At 36.2% G+C, this 27,046-nt stretch overlaps 1 protein-coding gene across 1 annotated transcript; it reads right to left on the minus strand.

Annotated features, from left to right (window-relative positions):
* Positions 1-269: 269 nt before the first annotated feature.
* On the minus strand, positions 270-26,216 carry LOC135212927 (NPC intracellular cholesterol transporter 1-like). The gene is made up of 24 exons (XM_064246668.1): positions 26,012-26,216; positions 20,819-20,975; positions 19,980-20,189; positions 19,044-19,333; positions 18,064-18,262; positions 17,133-17,243; positions 16,469-16,686; positions 15,589-15,690; positions 15,021-15,217; positions 14,406-14,621; positions 13,815-13,969; positions 13,190-13,341; positions 12,589-12,769; positions 11,779-11,906; positions 10,980-11,234; positions 9,537-9,700; positions 8,308-8,470; positions 7,468-7,608; positions 6,384-6,544; positions 5,611-5,842; positions 4,919-5,032; positions 4,009-4,171; positions 2,963-3,856; positions 270-413 (listed from the first exon to the last, which is right to left on the minus strand). The coding sequence occupies exons 1-23, from the start codon at positions 26,093-26,095 to the stop codon at positions 3,615-3,617; spliced, it is 4,035 nt and encodes a 1,344-aa protein (XP_064102738.1). The 5' UTR covers positions 26,096-26,216; the 3' UTR covers positions 270-413; positions 2,963-3,614.
* Positions 26,217-27,046: the final 830 nt, after the last annotated feature.

A 27,046-nucleotide genomic window follows, 5' to 3' on the forward strand; every position in this document is an offset into this window, starting at 1 on the left:
GAAAACCTAGTAGCAAATATAAAAATTGAGTATTTGGCAGACTTGAATTTTCATAGCAGAAACATTCAACTTTTATTTTCCATTTTTCTAAAATAACAAATACTGTATTCAAATTGTCACATAAATTTGAGGTATTAAATTAACAGAAAATGTAAAAATAAAAATGCATTCTCGTGGTAAATTTACAATTTCTTTTAGCTTATAAAAATTTACAGTATATCACAAGAAATGACTATTGTACTCAAAATCTTTTCACAGTATGATCTTACCATTTCATATCAATGATCTTACAAAGCTGATAACAGCTGTGATGTTTATACCCTCTACTGAACTTGAATACTGCATTCTCCAATACTTAATTTGAGTGCTACATTCCATTAGGTTTCTTTGAGGATGCTACCTCTGAACTTCACCTGCAAAAAACAAAACATTTGATATGTACATACATGAGATTACATCATCATAAGTATGAAACATTCAGCAATACACTAAATAAAAGTAATATAATTTTTTAAATGATATTAATGGATCATAGTATAAAAACCACATCTGTGTTGTGTAGGTGTCATTATGCAAGCTGACGTGATTATGGAGATGTTCAGACAGTTAATAAAAAATAAAACATGGAACTAAAATACGAAGATGTCAAAGATGATTAAAAGGGAAGTGTTATAAAACACACCATCAAAAAGTGGTAATGATAAGCAGCTGAAATCAGGTCTACAGAAGACAGCAGAAAAAGTATGGTGTGCTATAAGAAAAGGGATGAAGAAAAGAGTTAATGACGACCTCACCTTTCATTATGCAATTTGAAACCAGTAGAGTACAATAATAAAAGACTTACTTTAAAATATTTGTAAGCAAAAATTACTTAATTGCCACTGCATTTTATATAGTTTCAAATAGGTATGCAACAACTATGAAAAGTTTCCAGCAGCAGTCACAATCATTCTTCATGATGTGCAATTCATGACCTGTGAGAAATTAGTGACGCTGCATTACATACTCATTACTTTAGGCATGACTGATTGAGTTGGCTACCCGAGACCATGAGTATTTGCTTGAAAGCACATTTGAGTTAAAACCTTCTTTCAAGGATATACATAATGTACTGGGCATTGTATTTGAGCAACTCACTTTTTTGAAGTAGTACCTGCAGCAAGGATTACCCGTTCCACTGCAAACAAAAAGCTTATAATTATGTTAATCATCTGTGAGTAATATCACTCAAAATAGAGCTCATTACTATGTATGGTATTTTAGCATATGAGCAGCAAGTGCAACACACCTGTAATAACATGTCTCCTAAAGTACGTAATTTTCTACCTACTTACCATATAACCAAATACTGAGCAGGCTTAATTTTATACAGTGCTATGTAAATTACAGCTAATTACGTATTTGTAATTCTTTACATTATCATAAATGAATCAATCACAATTCTGATTTTATCATACATTGATATGACTTAGAAGTTAAGGAAACACAAAAACAGCAATTTTCCTTAACAATTTCGGTCACAAGTGTACAAAGCAAGGAGGTAAGCAATAATAAAATCTACACTTCATGTCAGTAATATGAAATTAATGTCATAAACCACATGCGATGTATAGGGTAAATACAGGCTTACACAGACTAATAAGTAAGCCTATGCTAGGCCAAATTAGGCCTATTTATGATGCAAAATGAATGGGAAAAGGAAATGATGCCTCGATTAGAAAAAAATATGTCAGGGTGCTAGGACTACACAACTTAGTTTATGGCCTACCCTACACTAGTAGGATACCATGTTGAGTGACATGAAGTTGAGCGCAATAATAGACAGTCTCCTCTTTAAGTTATGAATTGAATTGAATATAGAATTTGGGCCCAAGGCCAAGCACTGGTATCAATGCCGCCGTTCAGCACTGAAACAGGAAAGAAAGTAAAAGTTCGAAAGGTGTAACAGGAGTGAAACCTCGCAGTTGCACTTTGAATAAATTGTTGGCTAATCAAAGTAATAGATACACAGCGGGTATTTACCTAGCAAGGAATTGCAGTTTCCTATAGTATTTTGGTTAGAAATACCTGTGACGTATAGTATTTCTGAAAGTTATGATAAATCTCACATTAACCTACTATATAAAATAAGCTATTTGGCTACCCTGTATGGCATATTTTATTTGAAGATAGCATGGGGGCCGAGCCAGGGCTACTGCAGACCTTTACCTAACCTAACCTCGGGCGACGCATCCAAAACTGGCCAGAGGTGGGGGCTTCACCCCTTTCACTTGCAAAGGAATTCGTGACCCTTACTCTGTATTCTCCACTGGGTTGCGAAACGATACCAAAACACTAAAATATAGCGTAATCTAACCTAACCTAGGATGTAGGGTCTTAGGACTAGCTAAACTGGATAGGTAGGGAAGCAGTTTCTTGTCATAGGCTAAATAATGTGAAATTTGGCATCCAATGCTAGGTCAGATGAGGAAGCATCCTTGTATTTCTCGTTTTTATTTCTATACAAGATTGTATTTCTCGCTTTTATTTCTATATAGTATGATACGAAACGTAGTCTCCCATCGAGGCCCTACGTCAGACCAAGGGGGTGTCCTAGACCTTAACTAAAGTGCTGTTTGAATCGGCAACTTCCGACTGAAACGAAATGACAAATCTGACAAAACCTCATCAAAAAACGACGAAAACTATAAACTAAATAATTTTTTTGGTCATTTTTGGCCGATATACTTAACCCCAAGCAAAAAATAACCATTAAATACGCCTACCCTTCCGATCACTTACCGGTAGTATAGGTAGGCCTAGATACCTAGTCTCCACAATTCTTTGTGACCTATATTTATGCACAATTCTCTATAACAGCGTCTCCAGATTTCGGCTACATCAAAATTATCGATAATTACCAAGAGTCTGACTACATAAACTGAAATGTAACTGTTAACCTCGTCACTGACGGGTCATTTACCTTAAATGACAGCCTGAGACTCAAGAGTCTGACAGGCATACAAATTTGTTTACATTTTCTTCTTCTTCGATTAGGAAGATAGACCTTATAGCCAGTTGAAGGACCGGAGTAAAATGTTTAAAATCGATGGAAAATCACGCAAGAAACTGAACATTGCTGTCATATACGATAAAACTGAACTGTATCAGCGTGATTAATTGAAAATAAATCTTAGAGGATGAGAATAATAGCAAAAATAAGTCTTCGGGGCTTTATTACCTTGCAGGAACTGAAACTCAATGAATCACAATCTGTAAGACAATAGCTTAAGAAAAACTAGGAGCAATTCTGTTGGATAAGTAATCACAGAAAATTGAATAGATGGTTGAATTTTCCTGATAGTCATCTCTTCATATACTGTTGATGAAGTCCTATTAAAATCTATATATCAAAGAAAAGTGATACACAACCACATGCAGCCAAACACAGGCATATATAAATAGCATATATCATTTTAAATATAAACTAAATTACCTTACATTTATGTTTTCAATTACATACACAAATACATGCCCCATACACAAGTATATAAACTCCTTTCAATGTTATAAAATACAATTTTGGCTTAGACGAAGCAAACAATATAGTGACATTAATTTCTTATATGGGTTGGTCAGCAGTCTGTACTACCATAATTTGGATAACTGATGGATTGGATTTTACCAGAAACATTGTCATCAGAAAAATCTTGTGTGTCTTTATTACACTCTGTATCTTGTTGTGCGTCTTTATTACACTCTGTATCTTGTTGTGTGTCTTTATTATATTCTGCCGCAGTATCCATTGATTCTTGAAGACTTTCAGGTATCCTGTCCCATTGCTGATTATGCTCATGACTTTCTTTGCTTTTTGGTCCTGAATTAGAAGAAAGACCATGGGCCATAAGATAAAAAAAAAAAAAAAATCTATATGTTTCATACAGCTGAGATAATTCCAACTGAAACAAATAAAAGGGAATGAAATTTACATACATTTTTTTCTATAAAAAAAAATCCATGTTAACATACCTACGAAACTCAGCAGGACTGGTAGAAATATGAGACCATGCGCAGCACCAAAGAGAACGATCCCAAGATACATTCGAAAATAAAACACCTGGAATATCTTCGAATGAGCAAATGCCAGAACGACGATTCCTACAAATTTAGTGAGAGTGATCCCTGACATCACCTGAATAAAACAAAAAATGAATACACTTCAAGACAAGGAAGAGAAAAATAAGATTTCTTAGTATAAAACAGGTAGCTTTCCTCCACGTGACATGATTCAGGAACTGGAAGAATTGCTCTCTTTGTCAATGTTACTTCGCATCTAACCTGCCTATGAACTGTATCAGTTTTAATATGGTATCTATTCCTTTATGTTTCCATTTAAGACTTCTATATTCACATATAGTTAATCAGGTCTCTCTTGATTGAGCTGAGTAGATATACTGAGGTCTTCTTACAAATATTCACACCTTAATGACAGGCTCCATGCTTGATTGAGACTAGTTTTATCTAATGTTTGTTTGTTTGTATGGTGCTTTTACGTTGCATGGAACCAGTGATTATTCAGCAACGGGTCCAACGGCTTTACGTGACTTCCGAACCACGTCGAGAGTGAACATACATCACCAGAAATACACATCTCTCGCTCCTCAATGGAATGGCGGAGAATCGAACCCGCGACCACAGAGGTAGGACGCCAACACCATACCAACCACGCCACTGAGGCGCTGTTTTATCTAATGTAGCCTTATCCTATCAGTTTTGCAAGATACATAATAAATGGCCGACAAATTCGAATGCTAACTATAGCAACCACCAGTTCAGGTATCTGTTCCATTTTCTTTTCGATTTCTAAATGTTTTCATACAGCTCGTCGGCTTTTCAAGATAAATGACTGACAAGGTAATGTGCACACGATAGTACTTACAGACACACCAGTGGTCGCTACAGCTTCATGGGCACGCTCAACTCTCGTCTTCTTCGACGACAGTGAGAAGGCGTGGGTGATGTGACTGCAGAACTCCACAGATATGCCAACAGCCTGAAGGAGAATTAAGACTGAGCAGAGTGGCTGGGATGCTCATTACGTATTAGAGAATAGACCATAGGTGAATGAAGGTGACAGTGTTCACAGCAACTCTCTCTCTCTTCCTCCTGCCACAGTGTTATGTGCTTTTCTCAGGCAATCGTAAAACCTGTCAAGATAAATTTTCAGACCTGTGCTCCCTAGAAATCAGTAAACCTAGGACTGCAGAGTCCTGTAAATGTTTCCCCTCAACTGTTTCCAAGCTTCGAAATTCTGTTTCCATTTCCATTTTCCCAGAATCTAATTAGCCTTCCAGCCTGCAGAGCTGGTTGTATTGATTCCTTCAGTGATCATTTGTTTTATTTTGCTTTCTTGTTTTCTTTAGAAAGCTAGCTAAGTACACCAAGGCTCCCGACCTACCAACACCTGCATTGAAAGAACGTTAATTAGGCATTATGACAGTGAGGTAAATTAAGCCTAGTATATCCCCCTTTTTCATAACTTAAGTTAACAGTGTATAACATAGAATAAAGATTTAATAGTCCTCCATTTCTGAAATCTAAGGATGCCTGCACTAAGATGCCTGCACTTACCATAACCAGATTAACCAGAGAGATGGCATTCAGGGAAATGTCCCACCAGTACATGAGCCCGCCAAGGTCGGCCAGAATCATCATGATGGTGAGGACGACGATCAGAGAAGACAGGAAGTCAAATCCAGAAAGGATAACGCTCACTGCAAACACCGTCGCAAGGGTTATGACTAAAGATTCAGCGAGGTCTTGCCACATCGTCAGGTACTGTTCGTAGTACACGTAGAATATGCTGCAGGTATGGAGACAGGAAAACAAATGAAGACTGCAGATGTAGATTTGGTCAGGGGAAATGAAAATCAGAATACTGTTTTGATTTTTGGTCTTCAGTGAATTTGCTGTGCTATGGTTTTTTTTTTGATGTGGGAAGTTTATTGTACTTGGTCATTGATAACTTTTATGAATATTACATAGAGTAGACTTCTTCTTTCTTTCTTTCATAGAAATAAGTATCATTGTAATTAACTCTGTTCAGATATCTGCAAAAATACAAGCAAGTTAAAGAAAAACTCTACATTTAGATTATATTTTTGTTTGCAAATAACAAAATACAAAGTCATTCAGTTGTGGTCAAAAATAAATATTGCATGGGTGCTTCTTACTGTTCATTTTCTCTTGTAATTCCTTATCCTGTAAAGTAATTCATCCTACTGATTATGACATGGAAGTGATTCTCTCTTACCCAATTTGATTAGCAGAGCAAAATGTATTTACAGGAAACCACCAAAAACAGAATCCTCATGTTAACTTCAACTTAGGTGTGCTTGACTTACCTGTAAGGAAACACTTCATAAACTGAATCCTTAAGGCCTTCATTTAGCATCCTCGTGATGTTATCCGAGACATTCCTGGCGCCTCGTAAGGCTTCGTAGTAATCCTTTGAGGTTTTCAGGATGGTGTGGTACGACATGAAGTAGCTGGCTTCTACTCTGCTCTGAGAACATAAGACTTTACATGAATTTCCTAATCTATATGACGGCTTACTTTTATTGGCTGACAAATGCTGACAGACACTAAAAATTAACATTTGTATATGCAGTTGGTTGCTCACAAATACAGCAAAATGATATATATATATAAATAAATAAATATATACATATATATATATATATATATATATATATATATATATATATATATATATATACACACACACATATATATATATATATATATACTATTATATATATATATATATATATGTATATTATATAATATATATTATTATATATATATATATATATATGTGTGTGTGTCATTTCACATTACCGTGATTCATATACATACATCGAGCTACAAATGTCTTTTAATATCTAACTCGCTCTACCTCGGAATTAATATATTTTCATATAAGTTTAACCGAATTTTTTTGTCTATAAGATATATATATATATATATATATATATATATATATATATATATATATATATATATATATACATACTATATATATATATATATATATATATTTCTGTTTTTCTTTTGACTGAGCAGAATCTTATCTTCTTTCTTAAGAGCTACTTCCTCCCTTGAATTGCATAAATTCAAACCACACACTATTTAAATACACATCATTATAATACATGATAATTGTTAATGGACTTCTCTGGATTACAGAAAAAGGAAGAGAGAGAGAGAGAGAGAGAGAGAGAGAGAGAGAGAGAGAGAGAGAGAGAGAGAGAGCATAACCTTGCAAGAAAGAAAACATGTACTTTACTGGCAAGTAAGCCTAACAGAAATTGGGGTGAAAACCATCAATATACTGATACCATTGACCATTATAACAAAATACCAATGGTACATCGACAATACAAATGAAATAAAGGAAGTATTTGAAAGCTTCAAACTTTTCCATACCACGTTCTTTGTGTCTGTCACAATTTTAACGGCATTAGCATATGCAGCATGGCCACCTTTTGGACAGAAAGTACTTGGAACATCCTCCAGGAAGAATGGCAGATACTCCATGAATGAAGAAGGATCTGGTCGTAGACCATCCTGTAGGAAATATTTGGCCTTTATTAGTGAAGGATATCACTCTATATAACCTGCAGAAGAATAAAGTACAGTGTAAACAGATTACTGATACCGCTGACAACATTAGACATTGTGTTTCTACCTGATCGTTTTCCACTTGAAATTATTTTACTTTTGCCTTAACTGGTTACTTGCTCAACTTTTTGTGCTTCAGTGATGTAATGTTAATTCAGCGTTACATTCAACAAACCAACCTGGTTTAACGTCAAAACTGCCAGTAAGTTCAAGTTTAAAGTTACAGCCAATAACAATAGTTCCTCTCTGGACGAGTGATTTTCGCGCTCGGCCACCTATCCGGTGGTCCGAAGCTCGATTCCCGGCCCGGCCAACGTGGAATCAGAGGAATTTATATCTGGTGATAGAAATTCATTTCTCGATATAATGTGGTTCGGTTCCCACAATAAGGTGTAGGTCCCGTTGCTACGAAACCAATTGGTTCTTAGCCACGTAAATGAATATCTAATCCTTCGGGCCAGCCCTAGGAGAGCTGTTAATCAGCCCAGTGGTCTGGTTAAACAATTGGTTCCTAGCCACGTAAAAATATCTAATCCTTCGGGCCAGCCCTAGGAGAGCTGTTAATCAGCTCAGCGGTCTGGTTAAACTATGATATACTTAACTTTTAACAGCAAATAACTACAATGAGTTTGACACAAGAGCTACCTTGAGAGGTTTGATGTCACAGTTCCTGCAGTTGGGCTCGGTACTGGTTGCAGGACAGAAGCTCCCATCCTTCTGGACACGACAGCACGGAGTTATGCCGCCATATAACGACCAGTCCAAGTAGTCATCTATCCAGGATGACGCTGGCTGGGCGATGTAAGTCCTGAAGAAGATGATAAATATAGGCCTAAAGATATCAAGATGCCTCATAGACTTGTTTTAAAAAGGCAGCTGCTCTGCTGGTTAGGCATGTTTTAAAGATAGCTGCTATGCCTGTTAGACTTGTTATAGACTTGTTGTAATGGCTGGGCGATGTAAGTCCTGAAGAAGATGATAAATATAGGCCTAAAGATATCAAGATGCCTCATAGACTTGTTTTAAAAAGGCAGCTGTTCTGCGGGTTAGGCATGTTTTAAAGATAGCTGCTATGCCTGTTAGACTTGTTATAGACTTGTTATAAAATGCCAGTCCTAAGGATAATAAATATAGGCCTAAAGATATCAAGACACTTCATAGACTTGTTTTAAAAAGGCAGCTGCTCTACTGGTTAGGCATGTTTTAAAGATAGCTGCTATGCCTGTTAGACTTGTTATAGTTATAAAATGCCAGTTGCTATGCATGTAAGATTTGTTTTAAAAAGGCAGCTTCTCAGTTCTTTTGCCTTTTTTAAATGTACCAACATAAGCGGTTTACAAATGTTCAAAGTTGATCCATTTACTCATAAAGAATGTAAAGCAAGATAATGAAACAACAGCAAGCTGGAAATACTGAATCTGAGATCTATGCTTTAGGAAAACCGAAATGTGCTCTAAAATGTTTTCTTGATAATCTGTGTCATGAGACAGGATATAAGTAGTACTAGATGTTTCATATTTCTTTCTTACTGGTACGACACCTACATAAAATCAAGACTTAAAATAAGAAGACACGTGACTTACTGATTATGAAGCGAACGCAGCAACAAATACAATATTTAAGAAATTACAAAAATAACTTATAAATTTTAAAATGTAATGGTCTTCTTCACACATTGGCATGCCAAGAAATAAGACAGCAGTTTCTCTCTAATAAATACATGGCATTCAATTGTTTTTTTTTGTTTTTTTTAATGAAGCACATGACTGATTCACCGTCATGACAGCGACAGGATGTTACATACAACTAAATTATAAACATTGAGGGAAACCTGAAATAAAAATAAAGGCATAGAAAACAAAAATCTTTCTTACACGTTCGGTATCATAGAAGAAGTGTAGATCTGCGTGGCTAAACTGTCGATGTTACAGTCGACAGTTCCACAGACCTTGTTTTGCTGTGAGTAACTGGTGAAATTAATACTTCCTTTGAGAACGAAAGAGACAGGTGGACCAACACTCAGGTAATTCTCGAGGAACTGTGAAGAAATAATTCGTAATGTTTCTCGCATTATAAGAAATTTAGCAGAAGATAAGATTCAAGTTCTTTCACTCATAGCAAAAGGAAATTTTATGGAGGATTTCATGAATTTCTTAGGAACGATGAAATGGCAGTAGTATTAGTATGCAATTCTTGTTGTAAACAAACAAATAAACATTAATCTGCATGAGAAATTTACACAAAATGCATAAATTAATTTATTATCAATTTTCATAAAACTTTCAATAAACATTGTTTTGATTTTGATGAAAAATTATGAATATGCATTACAGAGAAAATAATATAAAAATAATTTACCATGTATGTATGTCATAATCACCTGTCTAAATAATAATCTATCATGCTATGGTATAGAGGTCATTTCCAAGATCACTGTGCCAAGCTAATAGCCGTACTATTTTCTTTTAAATAGAAAAGACATAGTAAAGAATTTAAAAGGATATAAATGACGATTTTTACATAAACAGTCTTAGCACATTATGTACTATATTACTTAATAAGATCAAGGAACCTGAAACTAGTTCATTAACAATAATGTACTTTTGCTTGAAGTGTTTTGTATTATTTAGTTACAAAGCTTTAAGAAATAATTTGTCAAAGATACATAACCGTGTTTTACCCACCTGGAAGTACTCGAGTTTTAGCATATAATGTATATTACTTAATCTGATCAAGGAAAATGAACTACTTCATTCAAAAAAGAAAAAACATTGCGAGCAAAGCATTCTGCATTATTCAGTTTCATGCACTTTTGAGTTATAACTTGTCAAAAACATGTGATTATGTTTTAACCACCTGGAAGTAGTACTCAATTTTAACAATATTATGTATATATTATATTCTATGTGATTATGGGAAATGAAACTGTTTCATTTAAAAAAAAATATTTGCATACAAAGTGTTTTGCATAATCGAATTTCATACATTTTGAGTAATCATTTGTCCAAATATTCAAGTCTTAGCATATTATGTATATTACTTAACATGGTCAAGGGAAATGAACAGCTTCATTCACACAAAAAATACATTTGCATGACGAGTTTCGAATAATCCAATTTCATAAACTTGGAGTAATAATTAGCTCAAGATAAGTAACTGCGTTCTACCCACCTGAAAGTGCTGAAGTATGTGTATAACTTAATATGATCAAGAAAATACTTTTCCATGAGGAGTTCTGCATTACCCAGTTTCATAAATTTTCAGTAATACATGTACTAGTAATTAGCCTAAGATAAGTAAAACCTCATTATACCCACCTGGAAGTACTTTTGCATGTATGACTTTTCGGGCATCAAGAGCTGCTGATCAAGACCTACATCCACTTTATCAATGACGGCTATACTAGCAAATAACCAGGCCACAAAGACAAAAATGACAGCAGGACGCCCACCAATGGACAACAACGTAGGGGCATAGATCTTATTGAAGAACTTCTGCAGGAGACCTTGCCTCGGTTCCTGAATTCCCTCGGTAGTCGAAGAACAGCAGCAGAAAAGGTCGAAGCGACTGCCCTGTGGAGCAAGGCTTTGATGGAATGAAGTAGGTTAAAGTATATGGAATAAGGTCAAGAATAATAGTACAATAATAGTAAATAGAATAAGGCCAAGCGCTGGTCTCTAAGAAGTCATTCAGTGCTGAAGGGAAATTGTGAGAGGAAACTTTTCTTTGAGTGTTCGAAGGGTTCGAAACACTTTCGTTGATAGGTTATTAACATAATAAGTTATTAACAGATTTTCTTGTAAATCTGCTGAAAATATATATTCATAAAGATCTAATTAATGGGGTTTGTAGCTGGAGTGTTTCAGTGTCTGGGAAAGAGAGCCTAGAAGAAAGGGACGCAGAGGAAGAAAATTACATGAAAAAAGGGAAAGAAAATCGTTTTGCATTTCGTCATGAAAGCCACGGCAATGAAGTGCAATGAGAGATTTTTTTTTATTTGTTTCATTGCATCTTGGTCTTGCTTGTGTGTTTGTCTTAGCTCGCCCAAGACGAGGCCGTATTCAGCACAAAGACAGGTAAGAAATTATTCTCTATGTAAATTTCACACATGCTTACCTCATGCCTCCACGCATCCAGGGAAATCAAGGACACGAAACAGGTCAGCTGTAATATGATGTCGATAAGCAATGCCAACCCGGCATATAGAGCAAATGTTTTCACAGCTGGTACGTCAGAGAGTGCACCTGCAAGAGATCATTGATAACACCGATTATTCTTTAAACTACAGATGCACAAGTGTTATTTATATTAAACAATTTTGCTTTTGTGATCAAGCTGTATGTTTGTAGGTGATTTAGCCAAGTACAGACCTCCAGAATTACAGGCTGGATCAAACCCACAAGTGCTGTGGATCAAATTGTGCTTTCAATCATATCAATAGCCTTAGACTAACATACACCAGGTTGGTGAAGCAAATCCACACTATGGTACATATAGTCTGTATATTTAATAATAAATTCCAAGAGATTTATTCTGTAAAGATGTATTTTTTAGATATATGTACCCATACATAACTGTGGATTTGTTTCTCCACTTCAATATTCATGCTACTATGAGTATTGATTGTGAAAAAGCCACTTTATACAACCAAATTTCACTTAGTAAATACAGAACAGGAGCTTTTGGCCTTCACTAAAAGGTTCTCTTCAGCTGTACTGAGCAAAAATTACAGTTTACAAACGAATAAAAGTAAAATAAAATGCTCCTGATCTGTTTTACTGACTTGAATTTGGTTGTATACAGTAAAAGTGGCTTTTTCTTAACTATTCAAGCCAAAAAACAAAGAATGTGTTTCATTACTGAGTATATTTTTAAAATTAATACAAGAGTTCGTTAGTGTGTTCCTAAACCTCAGACGAACGTTACCCAAGAAGAAGCAGGCAGCTTCAGAGCAGGACGCCAGAAGGAGAGTTGGTGCAACTTGGCCGACCACACGACCAATGTGTTCTTGCCTGCTCTCAGTGGGGCCTCTGGGCTCCCTCTGGAAGGTCTGCACAAGGATGAACATGTTGTCAACTCCCACTGCTAACACCAGAAATGGGATCACCTGGTGGGGAAGATTTGCATGACTATACTCGGTTTTTTTTCCATCTGTCCACCCGCCTTTGGTGTTTGCGTATGGTAACACTGCGTCCCGGGCTATCTTAAGCCCGGGACGCAGTGTTACCATACGCAAACACCACAGGCGGGTGGACAGATGGAAAAAAACCGAGTATAGATTATAAGTCTACCTGTCTTGTCAAAAATGATAAGTCTAGCAGTCTTGTAAAGAATTAAGGCAATAAATAAATCATTCTGCTATAACATTCTGCTTACTGGTTAAGATTTTGTGGTGGTTTGACGTTGAGTCTACCTGTCTTGTCAACTACAAGGAATTGATTAAATTACTTTGCAATAACCTCCGGCTCACATGTTACGATTTTGTGACGGTTTGACAACGAAAACCTCAGCTGGCTTCTCTGCTCACCTCAATGACGACGAGAGTCGCCTGGATGCCCGCATACCCATATACCCCGATGGAAGACGAAACAGACACCGAGACAATAATGACCCCTCCGATTCCTAAGGTTATTTTGGAGTCGATCATCAAACGGTCCAGCTTGGCATACTGACCAAGAGCTGTAAGTAATAATGTTAATAATGATACGTAATGCAAACTTGCTACAGGACAAGAGGATGTTATGCTTTTAAGTCGTCACTTCCTAGGCCTATATTGTTCTAGAATCATTATAAGACTATCGTAAATAAGACAGTTTTTATAACCAGACTGATTATACAGTAAAAGCAACCATAATATGTTTCAGAAAATTAAGTAAAATTGTCGTGTTTATGATATCAACAATGAAAAAATCTTTGGTTTAATGTAACGCAACATAGTCTCAAATGAAAGATTAATGTCCTACTAAGAAAATAAGATGAATATGAAAGCCCTTGAACCTCTGAACAAATCTTTCATTTAACATCATATGCAGCAAGTTGAATCACTTTTAAGAGAGAGGATCTCAAAAGAAAGATTAATACGTGTATGTACTTTACCACGAAAATAAGATGAACCTCACTTCTGAAAGTTCCTCATTCTCCAACTTCCTTACCCACAGCAATATAGATGAACATGACCAGGTACGAGATGACGATCGTCTGCACGTCACCTTCGCTCATTTTCGCGATCTCATCCTGAATCGACCTCTCACAGGTAAACGCAATGTCCATCATTGGGTTTGTAAAGTTGCTGAGGTAACTTATGAACCTGAGAAAGATTTGAGACTTCATGAAAGACAGAGAGAGAGAGAGAGTTCACACATCCTCTTAAATCAACAAAAGATAAACAGTTTTCTAAAGGAAAAGTGAACTACGTAAGCATATATATACAAAGAAAGATTGAACTTCCTACAGCACCAGAAAGGAAGAGGTTTTCAAAAGCAAAAAGACTGAATGAAGTCATTCAAGTACTACTAACTTCCTACTACACAAGAAAGGAAGAAGTTTCAAAAAACTAAAAGAATGAATGAAATAAAAAAAAAAGTTTCCAAAAGCTAAAAGAATGAATGAAATAAAAAGCTTCCAAAAGCTAAAAGAATGAATGAGATATAAAGTTTCCAAAAGCTAAAAGAATAAATGAAATAAAAAGTTTCCAAAAGCTAAAAGAATTAATGAAATAAAAAGTAAGATAACGAAACACTCACTGTTTTTCCCAGTCCATCGCTTTCTCTGTCATATTGTCATCGTTGTTGACCAAGAAGGTTAGGATGAGAGCCTCCGCATCCTTATAAGGGGGGTTGTTTCCGAGGACCTTACTGCCATTCATGAATCCTCCCAGGGTGATGAATGGGTACACAGGCCCCCCGTAGTCACCCAAACAGGGGATGCTTAGTGTAGGATCTACTGGCTGGAAGTTGTTTCTGAAAACAAAATTAAGGATTGTGCATCACCATCACCACAGACAACAATCTCCTGTAAAAAAATGCTAAAACTCTCTGGAAAAAAAAGAGAATAAATTATCCTCTTCTTTGGAAGCTTGAATTTCATGTCAACGGCTCCTGTAGGGATCTTCCATTTAAATCAAATGTAATATAAAGCTCAACTCTTAGACACTTGACTCTAAAGAAGTTCTCAGATATCTCACACACATATTCCTGGGCTTTAGTAGGTGTTAGTTCAAAGGAGAAATGGCAGAAATGATAAATAACGAGAGCAGTAATTAAATTACCAGGTACTCCTTTCAGCTCAGCATAACACTGACTACGTACGTACTTGTTATATAGAAAGGATATATCTATGTACCACAAGAGCTCACTAACCTGAAGCACGATATCAGATGGTCTATGTAATCGTTAGTTAGATTCATTTCTCCCTTCGTTGTGATGTCGAGGTTCGACGCGTTATTTTGGAAGAAATTCAGGACACTTTGTGTTGCGCAGTTTTTGTTTGTAGGTGACAGAGGAGCATAGCAGATGTCTCCGAGGTGGACGATATCATTACCTGATTTGACAGATATCTGAAAACAGATGATAAAATGTTATTTAACTCATGTTACCCTAAAAGGTATTGGAATTTAATTACACAGTAAAATTTGCGCATTTCTCTAATTTCTGTATTTCCCGTTATCTTTTGTAGTTTCTTGCAAATGGAGACCATATTAGTATTTGGGAGCTTGAATTTCAAGTCAATGGCCCAGGTGGTTGGCTTGTTCTATATGAATAGGGGTCATCATCAGAATATTAATGATATATGTATGTATGCAAATATTATGTGTGGTATATAGTACATATAATTAATTTGCTTTTAAAAAGTACTACAGATGAGACTGTCACTGGTTGTTATTCACTTGAGAAAAGTGAGATTCACTAATTTCTTATCAAAACTCACATCATTAGTAATATGTTCCTGCAGCTTAAGAACCTCCTTCAAGAAGGTTTTGTTGTAAACGGGACCCCACGTCTCACTGCCGTTCAAAGTTTGGTGATGAACCTGGAAACAAGTGGAAGATTAAGATGAGAAATTTTATATAAAAAAAGGTGAACAAATGCATAAGGCAAGAAATATATCAAGACTTCAGTCTTGTAGGATCTAATATGCTATAGTGTCCATGTACTATATATAGATATTTCAATTTTTACAATTTTGTCATAAGTTGAGGAATTCGTGTTTTCATTGATTAAGCAAAGTATGACTAATTACCTCTAGTTTTTGAGTATTGTTATGTTTTATGCTCTTTTTAATCTAAAAAATAATTTTGCGGATAGTTTTTTTCTGTCTAATTTTTACTTGTTGATTTCTTTCTTTGTTTGTTTATCGTTTTGTTTTTCTCAGTAAAAACAGACAGCTGGCAATGTGGGAATAGTGCAGCTTTTAATGTTTTGACAATGATTACAAAGCAGAGGCAAGAAACGCATTCTATGAAAACATCAATAATATGATACAAAACTACTCTGCTGTTTTTGCTTGGTCTGCTCCTTTAGGCTTTGTTATTACTCTTTGCGTCTAAATTTGATTGTCATTAAGTAAGTTCAAATACAAATTTACCTTAAAAATGTACAGTCTTTTTATTAATCCTGACTTTTAATGTTTAGAAAAATATCAGCACTACATTTCTTCGTTTGGATCTTAGGCTTTATGGTAGCAAGCGTAACCAAAAGAGTGTAGAATTCTAGAAGTTAAGAGGTCATTCTGATTATACTACAAATGCAGAGGCATACGTATCGGGCAAAAAAAAGGGTGACCAATAGATTATAAACACATATCTAACCTTATCTACTCCAACCGGGGATATTATAACCATCTCCATTCGGTAAAAGGCACCAAACTCTGCCTCGAAATATTCCTTCTCGATCCTCGACCTCGAAGAAGGCGCTGACCAGAGCTCCACGGGATCGGTTGTGACTTTCAGGTAGGCAATTCCGTAAGAGAGAGCCACGACTACCACAGTGCCCATCAGTATCACTCTTAAGGGGTATGAAGCGCAGCCTGCATCCAGACAGTGATAAAGAGAATACGTATAGAACAGAATATAGAATTTAGGCCAAAGGCCAGGCATCGGGGCCTATGAGGTCATTCAGCACTGAAACAAAAACTTGACTGTAAGAAGGTTTTAAAGGTGCAACAGAAGGAAAACCTCGCTGTTGCACTACGAATCAATCATTAGGAGGAGGGTGGAAAGTCTGATGGAAGAAAGAATATGAAAGGAGATACAGTAAAAGGGATGAGAGGGGTTGCAGCTAGGAGCCGAATTAATGCCTGCCTACACCGCATGAGGTGCAATTAGGCACTGAGCCCCTATGGGGATAAATCTGAATATAAGCCTATGAGTATACCTCTTTTACCTCCTGTCAACTTTTTTTTTTTGCAAAATTGTTCACAGCAATCATCATTAATGTCCAATTATGAGTATTGCTTGATAAAGCGTCACTTACTTGTGCCCCAAAATGTGAAAAATTGCTGTAAGGAACGTTTCATTTTGGATCCAGCCTTATCCAGGATATTCATCTCCGTCTCTCCTCGCGAGTCGTCTTCAGGTTCAACATCTGTGGGTTTTACAAAGTATTATACATTACTGGTGCGAATAACAGCTATGATCATATGATATGAAAGTCGAGTTGATGACTACTGAACTGTGTGGTGGATTTATCTGTTAGGATCTGTTGCAAGAACTTTTTTCATAGTTCTGGCCAGAACTTTTTCATAGATCCTGCAGGAACTGCTTTTTTAAGTTCTGGCATGAACTTGTTTTATAGTTCTAACATTAACGTTTTTATAGTTCTAACACAAACGTTTTTTAGTTCTAACATGAACATTTTTAGGTATAACAAACTTTTTTTGGTTCTAACATGAACGTTTTTTAGTTTAACACAAACGTTTTTTTATAGTTCTAACACAAACGTTTTTTTTTGTTCTAACATGAACGTTTTTATAGTTCTAACACAAAAGTTTTTTTTTAGTTCCAAACCAGAACATTTTTGTTATAGGTATAACAAGAACTTTTATACAGTTCTGGCCGGCAGGAACTTATCTTATAGTGCTGACATGGAAATGTTTCTATCATTCTGGCGGGAATGTTTTCATAGTTCCGGTAGGATCTTTTATATAGTTCCGGTTCCGACCTGAACTCCGGTGCATCCCTAATTCAAATCCTTACCTAACCAAAATCATCTTCGTCTCCGGATGTTATAATCCTAACGCAAACACCTCACAATGGAAGAGAATGTGGCGGAAAGCAAGTACAGAATAAACAAGCAACAATTTCCACATTTTTACCGACATTGCACATTGTAGTTGAAAGAGCCATATATTTATTATTAATTCACTCACACAGAACCATTCAAATACTTTGTGAGCTGATCTTACCTTTATTCTTACTCGTTCTAATCATCCAGAAACAATACACTACGAAGAAGACGGTTGCAAAGAACAAGAAAAGAAGAGCCATTATGAATTCGACTCCGTCTTGTCCTTCGATGGTGAATGGGGTGGGGGGTGGGGGTAGAGGAGGTGGTTTTGGGCAAGAGGCCTCACAATCCATGCAATTGCAAGCACTAGAGTTGTCCTGTAAGAATGAGTAAGAATAGCAGTATAGAGTAGACCCTCCGTATCCGTGGGGTGATGGTACCACAGCAACCCCAAATAGCTAAAATCCGTGAGCACTTAGAACTGCCTATTTCGATAGGTAAAACATAAAAAAAATCTCTATACCTGAGTATTTAAATAGCTTCATCACAAAAAGTGCGTATAGGTCACTAAAATTATATGAAAATACAGTAATTTGTGAATATTGCTCTATGAAAAATACCTCAAATAGGCAAATTCCCCGTGAATAATGGGTACAAAAAAATCGCGAATAGGTGAGTCCGGGAATAATGTGAGTCCGCGAATAGCAGGGAGCTAATGTAATGATTACTTATAAGCTTCCCCCCCTAATATTATGATACAAGGAGATACAGAAGTCAGTCATCTCATCGAAAGGGAGGGATAAGTAGGCCTAACATTTGGTATGTTTTAAGTGCAAAACATAACTCCTTACTCTTTTGGAAGCTTGTGTTATGACGAAGAATTACAAGGACACACCAGTGAAGGCAGTAAGTAGAAGAACGTCAAATTATTCTCTTTTACAAAGATAAGTAGTTTTGTAAAGATGTAAAATTTTTTGTCAACTAGATCTCAGAAGTCAAAAGCGATTAGAACACAAATATGAAACTGATCTGAGGCAATATTGCAATCATGGTTCTAGAAAAGACAAAAATCACGAGACGGAAACCTGCTCAGATCCACGAGCTTTCAAACCAGAGATGAAGGAACACTATGAAAAAGGAGCAACTGTTAGTACTTACGTTAGGAGCCTGGTCACACGTTGTTGTGTTAACAGTCAAGGGGGCCACGGTAGCATTGCCTTTTGTATCATAGACAAAATCAAATGAAAAAGGCGAGAAACCGTTGCTTGTGGAACCCATGAATGCCAACCATCTTTCCCCGGTGCAGTAATATTCACCCCAGATACCACAGAGCAGAGATATGACTTTAGTATTTGTAGATGGCATGGCAACGTCTTTGCAAGAGTCAAAAACGGCGTCTACGAAGGACTTCATAGCGTGCACAGTGACGGCGGTTATAACCGTTTTGTCTGGAGAAAGATATCATTCTGACAGCTTTTTCAAATGGAGGAAGTGACGATTCAATATAGGCCAAGCTTTCATTTTCACTGATACTGAAATTGGAAAATTAACTTTTTCTTTTCTGAAAATATCTATGATGAAAGATTGTGAGTTTGTCTACGAATGCAAGATTGGTCATCACAGTTATATCTCGGAAGGTCCAAAGGGATATGAACTGCAAGTTTGTCGGAGGTACAGAAAAGTATTGAGGATTCTATGGCATAAGAAAAGACCTCATCTAAAAGACTAAAATGTTTAATGTCACAATCACTACAAATACTGACGGTCATTTCAAGGTTTATGTCAAATTTCTAAACGTTTAAAGCAGTAATATAGAGCCTTCTTTTTAGTCACTAAAGACTGAATTCTGCCATCATTTGAAGGTGCTTTGTTTTAGACCCATGTTTTTTACTTACATCGGCAAATCACTCGGTTATCTCTCCTGTACATGCATCTCATATTTTTGCCGACCAATTTTGTTATCTACTTGACATGGGATAGAGTAGTCTTTAAATAACAACCATATCATTTCACACCTTAGCAAAATGATCGACTATGCCATTGAAAAAAAAAATTGCTACGAAGAGAAACTGAAGATTCAGATACAATACTCACTGGTGTCTGGCGCCGTGGTGGTGTTCCCTACAAACATGAATTCGCTCTGACTGGGACTACATATCATATTACAGAAGAGCTGACGAAAATTGCTCAGACACGACGGACATCTCTTCAACAACAAGCCAGCTAAGCTGATTTCTGTCGACAGACTGGCAATTTGATCGGCATCGCAACAGAGACTGATGGTTCCATTGGGATCTCCTAGACCTTAGGTGGTGAAATAATCAAGAGGTCAGTAAAACAAAATTTAAAAGTTTGAGGATGCGTTCTTTGTCTCATTGCTACAGGTTGTTACTGATTTCCCTTTTATAGTAAAATTGAGATTTCGATTACCTGTTCAAATAACGTTAAGATAAGAAGAAAGTGTAAAAGCGAATAATAAATGATAACAGCAGAAGGATGATAAGATAAAAAAAAGAACCAAAACTGATAACATAACTATACTCGGTTTTTTCCATCTGTCCACCCGCCTGTGGTGTATGCGTATGGTTAACACTGCGTCCCGGCTTTAGATAGTTAAATTCAGCTTACATTCAACAATAATAACAATATCCTATTTCAAATATTAACGGTGTAATTCGCATACAGTAAATTATTAAAACACTTTTCAGTCGCAAATGTACACCCAGATATCCTTTTATTCACCTAAAACTTACACATAGCGTAACTATCTAAAGCCCGGGACGCAGTGTTACCATACGCAAACACCACAGGCGGGTGGACAGATGAAAAAAAAAAAAAAGTATAATTATAATAGCAAATGTCACTGTTACTACGTCATCATATTTATTCCGTTCTCCTCCCCAAGAAAAAAATAAACACACATAGACCCTTACTTAATTCTTCCACAAATTCTGGACAAGCTTTCTTTATGATGGTGGCACTAGCAGGCTTGGGTGGGCCGTTGTAGGGACAATTGGATGATTTATTCGTCAGGGGATTTGTCCCACAGACGCCATACATGGCGCAGGACGGTCCTCCGGTTGACGACACCTAAAACAGACAGGGATTTAAGACTAATGATGCATTAAGAACTGATAGACAGTAAAATTTTGATTATTGGGGATGTACTGAATGGACAGATATCTCAGAAAGATCATAAAATGATAACCGTTACTTTATGAATTACGCTGGAGATGCATTTGCTAATTTTGAGTGGTTAATGAGCCACAATAAAACAAGGTTTCAGAGAGCTAATAACAAACAAATCATAATTTAGACACACATGTACGTATATATTTATTTACATATATATACACATATATACATATTTGAGTAGGGAGACGCGTTCTGTCTTTTATCCATTTATTTAGCGCCGACGTTTCGTATCAGCTTGATACATTTTCCAGACTGAAACGATTACACATCAATTGCGTATAAGTAAACAGATACACACAATGTTTACCAACACCATAATTAAAAACCTTTTTAATAAATTAAGAATAAAAACAGAAACACAGAATAACAGTGAAAGGGCTAGGAGCGAATACAGAGAGAAAAAAATTAATAAAAAATAATAATACTAATAATAATAATAATAATAATAATAGAACGAACAAGACACCCACAGCGGTAGCGTAAGGAGAACTGACACGAAAAATTGTTATTGAAGGGAGTGTAAACAAAGCACCAGGTAATTAGGCAATAAACAGTTGGGTGGAAGGGGACTGGTGGTTAAGAGTAGGTACAGTTAGCTTAATCCTTATTGATTCAAGGATGGTTAGTTCGTTTATATGTCGGGTTCTTCTTACATTATTAAAATGACTGGCATCTATGTGTGTTTTGCAACTTTTATTGTGATTTCTTATGTTAGATTGTTCTGGATTTGATAGTCGACAACCCGTTCTGTAGCTAATTCCTTGATGAGAGGAAATCCGGACTTTTAGCTGCCTCCTGGTGCAACCGATGTAAGTGCCGAGATCACATCTGGAACAATTATACTTATAAATGACACCGGGGGCAAACAGGGGACTGATCTTATCCTTAACTTGGAAGAGTGAGCCGATAGTTCGGGGGTTTATAGGAATTAGTTTTAAATTAAGGGCAGGTAATTGCTCATTGAATAGGTTGATGCATTTTTTCTAAATTTATTATTATGTAGAAAGGGAAATCTAGCAAACTTACGGAGCTTGGGGACACTATGGGCTATTGGGGGTGGATTGAATTTCAGGTTAAGTAGCTTATTAAGGGACCTGTGAAAAATTGCTGGAGGGAAATAATTATCCTTAAAGTAATCAGCAAGGAAAGTCACTTCAGTATGAAAGGTAGACCAACCTGATGTCAGAATAATGGCTCTATGGAGGAGAGTGGACAGGGAATTCATTTTAAAGTAAAAAAAAATGAGCTATAAAAATTGGTCCCCAGGTCAGTAAAGGTGCTCTTTCTATAAATAATGAAAGCCATACTTGTCCTTGGATATCCTCACATCAAGGAACGGAAGTGAATTCTGTTTCTGTTTCAACCGTAAATCTAATGTTATGGTGTTGGTTGTTTAAATACTCAAGAAAGGTATCAGCATGGTAATTACATCTGAACAAGGCGAAAGTGTCATCTATGTAGCGTCTATTAAAAGAGTGGGCGGAAATTAGGGGGACATACATCTAGAGCTCGCTCCTCCAGGGAGCACATGAATATGTTAGCAAAAGTAGGACCCAGAGGGCTTCCCATGGCCATCCCCTCAGTCTGCTTAAAAACCGTATTATTAAAAACAAAGGGCGTGTCCAGCACGGCTAATTCTAAAAGCAACTTAAATTGAGTTCTATTAAAATTGTTGAACAAGCAATTGTCAGTGGGAAATAGCCTGTCCAATATGATGTTGATAGTCTCGACAACGAGAACATCTGTAAACAGAGATTCCACGTCTGAGTCCTGCGTGATAATGTTATTCTTAATTTATTAAAAAGGTTTTCAATTATGGTGTTGGTAAACATTGTGTGTATCTTTTCACTTATACACAATTGATGTGTAATCGTTTCAGCCTGGTAAAATGTAACAAGCTGATACGAAATGTCGGTGCTAAATAAATGGATAAAAGACATAACTCTGTCTCCCTACTCCAATATGTTTATCCCTGAGTAATTGCTCCTGTCTTCTTACTTCTACACACACACACACACACACACATATATATATATATATATATATATATATATATATATATATATGTATTATATATCTATATATATATATATATATATATATATACATTATATAATTTTTCTACTTATAATCATGAATTTATTATATTCATAAATATTAAGCCACGAATACTGTTCAATATAGGCTTCACTACATTGTATACTCTAGGAAACTAGGCACTAAAAAGTCCAATTTACCCAGTAAATTGGAAAATAATATATACAGCCTGTAACATAAGCATGGAAGACCATTTTCTTTCCAGATATAGGTAGCCATGTTATCCATCAACCTTAATAATTTTGTAATACCTCATTTTAATTATACACGATTACCTGAGTTACTATATGTAAGCAAGGGTACCAATACTCTGTTTTTTTCCATCTGTCCATCCGCCTATGGTGTTTGGGCATGGTAACACTGCTTCCCGGGCTATAAATAATATCCTATTTCGAATATTAACGGTGTAATTCGCATACAGTAAATTATCAAAACACTTTTCAGTTGCAAATGTACGCCCAGATATCCTTTTATTTACCTAAAACTTACACATAGCGTAACTATTTAAAGCCCGGGACGCAGTGTTACCATGCGAAAACACCTCAGGCGGATGGACAAATGGAAAAAAACAGAGTATAGGTATCCCTCAGTTGCTTCTTCATTATATAAGCGTTTGTAATAAAAACAAATACACCAAGTGAATTATCTTTCATCTGAATATTAAAATCCAAAGAATTCGATGGCTAATATCTAAAATCCTGGGCATCTGTAGTAACCACATTAATTAATATAATAGTATACAAGATCACTTAGCATTAATGGCACTTGTCTAACATGCAAAATGACAGAGTGATCAGCTGTCTTTTGTTTTGGTTTTGAAACGCACAAATTGTCACTAGATGGCAGCACTTACTGGGTTGCAAATATCTACGAATCTTTTTAGATGCTTCATTAATTGTAAAAAAAGGATAAATGTAAATTAGAAAGTATGAATAAGACGCATAAATCGTTTTATGTAGGAATAAAAAAAAGGGCTTATGGTAATCCTACAGTTTTAGGGGTACAACTTCACTGTGCCCTTGCGCACGTTTGTTGAAGTTTTCTCTCCAATTTACAATTTCTTCTTTCGACAGATCTGTAAACAGTAGCATATATTTGGTTAGAAATGAGCAGTTTATCTGGTTACAGAAGCAGATATATTAAAAAGAGGGAATAAAGCACTGTAGGTACCTCCTCACGTGACCAGTGTAGTGTTTTTGTTTGTTTGTTTGGTGCTTTTACGTTGCATGGAACCAGTGGTTATTCAGCAACGGGACCAACAGCTTTACGTGACTTCCGAACCACTCAAGAGTGAACTTCTATCACCAGAAATACACATCTCTCACTCCTCAATGGAATGGCCGAGAATCGGACCCACGACCACCGAGGTGGTACGCTAATACCATACCAACCACGCCGCTGAGGCGCTTCCACCAGTGTAGTGTACCCACAACTGTGTTTGGGGAGCGAGCGCTTAGGAACCGCGAACCAACCAGGTAGGATCCCTGGCACGGGCTCCTGCTCTCAGCAGCCACTTTTTGATCAATCTGAAAAAACAACGAGCAGTTTATCTGCTTACTGCTTACAAAAGCAGAGATTTACGATTTGCTCAAAATTCTACCGGTCCGTTTTCCCTATTTGTTTATTTACGTTCCCCTTTTATCGCATTTTTTAAAATTATTATTACAATATCTGCTTCTGTAAGCAGATAAACTACTCATTTTTTTTCCATTGTTTTCCAAGATTCATATGAATACTTTTTGAATCTGTCCGCCCATCTTGGCTTTACCTAATGCAGTGACTTTGGACCCCTTAACCGTATATGTACCACTACCAGGCTGAGATGAAAAATGCAAATACTACAATCCTCATTTATATAGGCAAGAATCCTGAAGATTTCAAGCGTCCATAAAAACACGGTCATTATATTCTTTACGTGTGATTTATTTCCGTGGAAGAATCTTATTTTCTAACTCGAAAACAATATCCAACCGTGATAATATAATTCGTAAAAACAGAGATCCAATGCTTTCGCAAAAATGCAATAATTAGTTGATATTGTGGATTAGTTTGGGCCATTGGCCCGTCTACGTGAGACATCATATCCGCGAATCCTCAAAATTCTCACGGGAGCGAAGGAAACTCGTACCGAACTTCAAGACTTTATTCCTCCTTCTCAAACAATTCAAATTTCAAACAGCTCAGGGAGATACCAACAGGTTCCACAGTTCTTTTTTGATAAATCTCAGTTCACTCAAAATTCACAGAAATGGTACAGACAAGATACATAGACAAATTGGTACAACAATTTACAGTCTTCATATAAAAATAGCAATTAACTCTGAAAAAGGAAGGGCATAAATACGACACAGCACAGGGTGTGGGTGAAAAGGAACAGGGAATGGGCAATTTTCAAAGGCGTCATCTCAACAAAGGGGAAAACAACATTCGTTTTACAACAAAACCACAATTTACTTGATTAAACACACACTACAATTGTCATATAAGAAATGTTTTTAGATTTAGTAATGAAAATACGTAAATTTCAAATATATATATCCAATGTAAACAAATAGGGAGCGTTCTTTTGGATGCTACAACATACATTTCAACAAAACGTAAACATAAATCAAGAGCATTCTCTTGGACAACAAACATACATTTAACAGATATTGTAAGGACGACATTTTTACCAAAATGTCCGTCCTTCCTCCGTACGTATCTTTTCATTTTATACCAGAATGTAGAATAGTTCACGGCCTTTCCGCCGATATATATATAACTAAAAAATGTATCATGTACACTCAGTTATATGTATAGTCCCGTCCTCACAATATACGTGGCGCCATTTTTACCTGCTCGGTCAGAGAGAGTCGGAGCTGAGAGACGATGATGGTAGTCGCCAAAAGAAACAGAGTAGGAGGTCCTTCGCATTTCATCTTCTCCTCGTTGCTTTTCTTTCCTGTTAATACACATGCAACTTGCAGGCGTAGCTGTCTGATCACTCTCCTCTCCACGACTGTAGTGTTATGGTCAACGCCGACAGTAAGTATAATCACATACTTCATAAAACTCTTAATCAATTCTGCATTGTTTCGCGTGCCATTGTTGACATTATCTTACAACGGATGATCCAGAGATAGCCGTCAGCTGAGGTTCGATTTTTTAATGCGATTATCGATTCAGATAAAATGTTTCATTGTTGAATATGGGAGGATATGCTTATGATACGCAAGCCGAGGCTCATTTTTTTTAATGATTATCGATTTAAATAAAGATTTAAATAAAATGTTTAGGAGGATGCTCATGGTATGCATGCAATAATCGCATAGGAAAAGATAGTTCTTTTGTTAATCGTATCAGGTTATTGAACAATCAGAAACACGATTAGTTCTCATGTAATATGCAGTTATTTTTATGTATTTTAGTTATTTTTTCCCATCACGTCAAGTGGTCATTGCAGCTCGATACCATTGGCTAAATAAACCCCAGAAAAAATATATAGGCCTTAGTGTGGCCTTACTATAAGCCCATAGCAGAATAATGGGTAAACACTAAAATAAGAATTGTATAGCAAGACGCATATAGCCCTTTCTAGCAAACACTAGAATAAGGCAAATATCGTTGTAAAGATAAATAAATAAATTGAACGCTCTTAAAACGTTGGCCAATAGTATCTCGATCTAGAGACACTGGTTTTTAAACTTGAAAGACAAATGAGATTGTAGTAAACTCAGCAATTGTTGTAAGACCATCAAACCGAAGTTAAACTTATTGTTGTCGGTCCTAGAGCTTGAATTCGAATCTGCCTGGCTTATATCTACATAGGCCTATCTAAAAATAAAGTCTGAATGACATTTTGATGCTCATTTGAACTGGAATGCATGTCT

The sequence above is a fragment of the Macrobrachium nipponense genome, chromosome 42, assembly GCF_015104395.2.
Source record: "Macrobrachium nipponense isolate FS-2020 chromosome 42, ASM1510439v2, whole genome shotgun sequence".
In the NCBI taxonomy this organism is placed as follows: Eukaryota; Metazoa; Arthropoda; class Malacostraca; order Decapoda; family Palaemonidae; genus Macrobrachium; species Macrobrachium nipponense.

Excerpts from the sequence above, each read along its gene's own strand:
- LOC135212927 (XM_064246668.1), bottom strand. The coding sequence starts at position 26,095 with ATGAAATGCGAAGGACCTCCTACTCTGTTTCTTTTGGCGACTACCATC. Across the intron at positions 19,334-19,979 it reads CACCACGGCGCCAGACACCA|ACAAAACGGTTATAACCGCC; the intron begins GTGAGTATTGTA and ends ATCTTTCTCCAG. Across the intron at positions 9,701-10,979 it reads ACATGCAAAAGTACTTCCAG|TTCCTCGAGAATTACCTGAG; the intron begins GTGGGTATAATG and ends ATTTCTTCACAG.